The sequence below is a fragment of the Lottia gigantea genome (genome assembly GCF_000327385.1).
Source record: "Lottia gigantea unplaced genomic scaffold LOTGIsca_8, whole genome shotgun sequence".
In the NCBI taxonomy this organism is placed as follows: Eukaryota; Metazoa; Mollusca; class Gastropoda; family Lottiidae; genus Lottia; species Lottia gigantea.
The window spans coordinates 526,724-532,382 of record NW_008710662.1 but is presented as its reverse complement, the minus strand read 5'-3'; the positions used below and the strand labels follow the sequence as shown (position 1 = coordinate 532,382).

General features: G+C 33.6%; 1 protein-coding gene across 1 annotated transcript; it reads left to right on the top strand.

The window, feature by feature from the left end:
- Positions 1 to 2,684: 2,684 nt before the first annotated feature.
- LOTGIDRAFT_108343 (hypothetical protein) lies at positions 2,685 to 3,749 on the top strand (the record flags this gene model as incomplete). The annotated part of the gene is made up of 1 exon (XM_009066822.1): positions 2,685 to 3,749. The coding sequence occupies one exon, from the start codon at positions 2,685 to 2,687 to the stop codon at positions 3,747 to 3,749; it is 1,065 nt and encodes a 354-aa protein (XP_009065070.1).
- Positions 3,750 to 5,659: the final 1,910 nt, after the last annotated feature.

Sequence of the window (5,659 nt, the reverse complement as noted above, 5' to 3'; positions counted from 1 at the left end):
TTCTAGTCGACGTCAACTTGATGTCACTTTGGAATTCGATTAGGAATAGTTTCTGCTTCCCCGAGCAGTTATAAATAGGCTATCCAGGATATTGGAACAGTGTGCGACAAATTACCGTGGAATATTATATCTATTTCATACACTAATTCGATCCGTGATTAATTGTCAATTTATAAGCTTTCACAGATAATCCACTCCATTGCTAAGACAATATCAAACGATTCTAAAGCTCATTAGATAGCATTTATAAGTTCTGGAATTGTTTTCCAAACAGAGCCATGTCTGAAGAGACGCCCACACCTACTTATCTTTTTAAAATAGGAAATGCTCATCGTTCATTTCTTGTAAATTCTACGTTTATGCAAAGGTCACATCCCAAATGGACGTTTCAGTTTAAAATCGAATTTGGTGTAGTTTTTAGTCGGAAAAAATCAGATGTGACAATTTCTTTTATCCAAATGTCTTACATCATTATGGAAAAGTATGGCACGTTTCTGTAGTTAAACCATTAAGCATTTTAGGTAAGTAAAAGTGTCGATTAATATATCTCTGCTATGCCAAATTTATCTTATAGTTGTTTGTAGCATCTGTAACACAGCTTAAAGTAACCTTAAGCGGAATTATACTTCTATGTTTTGACCAAAACTACTTTGGGGACATACCTTTAACACGAGATAGTTATTAGGAATATTCAGATAATCCGACGCCAAAAAGCTACATATACGAAGCGCATTAGTATCTTTCGACACTGAGTACACAATACATGTTTTAATATTGTTCGACAGTGTTATAACTTATCTGTATTACTGCCAAATGCTAATGTTGTTTTTTATGTCTGAAACATAAAATTCCGTTCTATTAGTCGCGATGTACGTATCGCAGTTGTTGCTAATAAGAATATCTATTAATCTGGTAAGGTTAAGTAAAATGTACAAACTAACTTGTTAACGTGATGGTATAAAGCATTAAGCACCATTACTTCACTCACTATATCTAATCACGAAGGCTAATAAATTTACCAAGGGTCAATTGTCTGAGGTATATCGGATGGCTCTTCTATCAAGAAGTTATCTTTAGTCTCTAATGAGGCTAGAATGTGTGAGTGAAAATCGACGAGTTGAGTCCAGTAACGGCACGTGTAGTCATAATTGTTTTCTCTTCGCCTTTCAACCAATCGAAAGTGTTGCATGGTTGAAGCCATTCCCCTGCCAATTCTAGTACATTGTCGCCTCTCCATTCTTACCTCAATAAATGGGTGGTGCCATTTCTTTTAAATTCTTTCTCTAGCAAATCAAAATCAGCGACAAACTTTTATAATCTTCATTTACCTTTCTGATATCTTACAAATAACATTGTTTCGGTGTGGAAAAAGGATTGAATGAAATGTGTTAGATGACAAGTGCTCACATACCAGAAAAAATTGTTCGAATTTACAGCAGAAAATCGACATCTGCAGTTATTCGAACTTGTACAAATAATATAAATTTAGTGAAGTGTGGTTAACGTTTTGTCTGAATACATTGATTGGATTCATTTTGCTTTTTCAAGACGAAAATCGTTAAAACACAAATGTTTACATAACACCAGAAAAATTGGTTGCCTTACAATAATTTCATGTCATACATGTTTGAAGACGTTAGAAATTGGGAGAAAGTGAAACCAATACAATTGTAATTTCTGAAACGTTCAACTTTTTGGTGTGTTTCTGTGATCAAAGCGTGCAATTTTCAAAAGGACTTTTCAAGTCTTCTTTAGTGAAAACCAATAGAATGTGATGAATAAAAACTGTCGTGTGTAACTATTTTCTATAATTGATCTATTTATTTTAAAACAGCTGATTTATCTATATTCCTATAATTGACATATAGCCGAGGTCGTTAGTGATAATTTAAGGATATTCAATTCTAAAGAGTGAACTTTAGAGACAGGTGACTGATAAAGTACAATGGTAGCAGTATGTGCTGTGATATCGATGAATGGTAATTATAAACAGAAAGCCGATGACGTGACGATTTCGGTGTTATGTTTATGACGTTTCTTAACCTTCATCACGAAACCTCTTTTTTTGTCTGAAACTCGAACGTTTTCTTAAGTTAGAGGTTTAATGTGTAAAACTCCTTTTAACGACCAGCAGTTCATCAGAGCTTGTCTAATTTTGCTGTTGATATTTTACATTTTATAGCAGTTTCCTTGACTGTAATTGCCTCTCGGATAAGAAACGTTCTCTTGCTTTTTAATATGGATAATTAAATTAGGAACATTGCTTGCTCTTTACGTGGAATCAAATTGGCCAGAATGATAGATTGGAACTTTGTGGTAGGTAAGACATTGTCTATTTAAAAACTAATCACTGTCGTAAGCTAAATACCTCAGTTTTCTAACGGTATTCTCACATTTCTTCAAGTGCTAATGGACTTTTCAGCAGATCATTAGAGCGCGAGATGGTTTGGTTTTAACTGATTAAAGTTGGAACACATTCTTTTTACTTATTCTGAGTGTTAAAGGATAATTATTAAATAAAATAGATATTAACCTAATTGTGGCAGATATTAAAAATGGGTGATCTATCATATAATAATAGTCTTCCCCTAGGCAGTTTTCTGGATAATTCATTATCAAACATTTCAAAGGAAATACATCAAAATTTAAATAATACCAATATCGAAATGGATTCGAACATCACAATGGGAATATTCAACCCCTTCACAACCGGAGATGGACCTGAAGCCATTTTGGTACCCATAGCGTTTGGAATAATATTTTTAATCGGAATAATTGGAAATGGAACTCTGATATTCACTGTATTATTTAATAAAGTGATGAGGAATGTGCCCAATGTGTTTATTGTGAGTTTATCAATAGGTGATTTATTATTGATATTGGTCTCTGTACCGTTCTCTGCCACTATATTTACATTTAAAGGTTGGCCATATGGTGATTTTACTTGCAGACTTAACTATTTCTTAGAGACCTTATCTCTGGGTGTGTCGGTTTTTACCTTAACGGCGTTAAGTATTGACCGTTATATGGTAATAGTGAACCCAATGTCCAAACATACGAGTAAAACTATGGCCAAGACAGTAGTAATTGCTGTGTTTATATGGTGTTTGGCAGCAATATTAGCAATACCTGACGCTGTGGTTTCACATGTTGAAGATATACCGTTAATGAATATCAGCAAGACTCTTCCTATATGCTTCAATTACCCCACTGATGTACCAGATTACGAGAAGTACAATGTCTGTATCAAATTTATGATATATTTTGCCATTCCATTGGTAGTAATAGCTGTGTTCTATATTCTGATGGCACGTGTGTTAATTAAAAGCGGTGAAATGATGCCATGTGAAGGTAGGGGTGCTAATAATCACCAACGTCAAATTGCTGCCAGAAAGAAGGTGGCTAAGGTTGTGATGTCGTTTGTTCTTATATTCGCCGTCTGTTGGCTACCACGTTATATCTATCTCATGTGGTATTATTTTGACGATTCTCAATTTAATCATTTCTGGATTGCGTTCAAAATTATTGGCTTCTGTCTGACATTCATCAATTCATGCGTCAATCCATTTGCTCTTTATTTTCTTAGTGGACAATTTAGAAAATATTACAATCGTTACTTGTTTCGCTGTATACCAAAAGTCCGTTACACCAGCCTGGAACCGTCTTCCACCATGCACAATTTTAACAGCACTGTTCGTCGTGCTTCCTCTACCACCACTACTATAGTTCAGTCCCAATCCATGTGTTAAACAGATGTTCTTACACTTAAAGAGCAATATTACACCTTCTTTAGAACCACAGCGAAGAACTTACGGCATAATTATTTTGTTATTAAACGAAAACGTTATTAATTTTCTTGGTCTGGGTAGGGAATCATTTCGGTTATCTAGTGCAAGCATAAGAAGTTACTATTTATTTATATGATTGCCCGGAATGATGTGAAAGACTAATAACATGGAGACTTAATAATTTAAATTGTTGATTTTGATGGCGTATTCAATGATAGTTCAGTCAGAATTCTGCAGCCAATTTAACAAATTGTGGCATTGCATTGTGTTTGGAATAAACATTTAACTCATATTTTCCATGTAAATAGCCATTTCATCAGCGTTATTTGAACTTCATTAAATACGCCGAATGTGTCAATTTGTGATCATTTGTGTTAAAATATATATTGTGAAGCAATGGTTATGTTAGAATATAATAGTCAAATTATAAGTCGTTTCTTTGCTTTCTACCATTAGATTTAAAGCACAATGAATTTATGTCGCCGCAAGGACGACTGCATAATCATAATCATAATTGTACTGTTTGCCCAGAAATACACCATTTGTCCATCGAATCCGTTCGTCAACCTTTATAATGACGCGATAGAAGCCTCATTTTTCATCTGATTTCAGTAAAACTTGATAGGTATATAGATGAGATCGGGTGCAACAATGCCAATGTTTCGATGAACAGAATTTGAGTCGTATACCTTGAAGAAGAAAAAATACACCAAATTTGGCTGTTATCGGCAAGTTTTTGAAAAAGGATAAGAACCAGAGCAAAGTTAAATTTCAGGTTTCATATATGAAAGTTATTTTCTTCATAAAATAGCACGTCTATTTTGTAATGATGATTATAGCACTAGTTTTATTATGATACTGATGACATTCGTTATGTATCTGTATATTGATGAAGAATGATATTGTGATGTACATTTTTGTATGAATATTTGCCTAATGTAAATTCATTATGGGTTCAAATGATCATTTCAAAACTTATCTTTAGTAGACGAAACGTTTATATGTCCGTATTAATATAATTCTACCGGAATGTATATAAGCAAGAATACTCAAGGGTGTATCAATTTTGTCTTCAAAGAAGATATGAGATATATATTGCGACGATCATTATTAACGAGAACAGTTATATTATTGTTTAATTCTATAGCCTATACCATATCTTCATATTATCAAGCTATTGCGATCTGTGGGTTATACCTTGACTGCAATAGCTACCTTTCCTGTGAAATACAGCGATTTGATTGGATTGCAGCCTAACGAATACAGCCAATCAGAGCCCTGGACAGAAAAAGTGTAAACATTATGGCTCTTTCGAGGCCTATTGGCAATAGAGTTAGGCCATTTGGAACATACTAAAAGCTTGACCTCTGGTTGTGAAATACCTTTATATTAAAAACGTTATGATCTAGGTGGACAATGTCATATTATTCTAGGTATTATATAAGAAGGTTAACTGTTGTCATACTGACATATTATTGGGTATTTGTATGTAACTTTTCTCTTAATAATTATATAGATCAGTTGGATGTATCCGATTGTTGTTGCTCTCAACGACGTCTATAATGATGTAATCAAGATAATAGAAAATATTAATACCCAAATACTAAGATAAACCTTTTATTAATCTAGTGACAATAATATCAATAGCAGCATTTCTTTTAACCACCCGCTATCTCAGTTCTCCTTTATTCTGATTAATTTATCGTAGAGATTCTAAAGAGACCCTACATTCAGCTAGAATGTATTCTTCATCGTGCGCTGCTTTCTGAAATATTTTATTCTTATTCTGTATTATATCTGTTTGGTTGAGTGTGTTTCTTTAGAATTAGATTTATCGTCCAGGTTTTTCTTTGATCATGATACAGACTGCA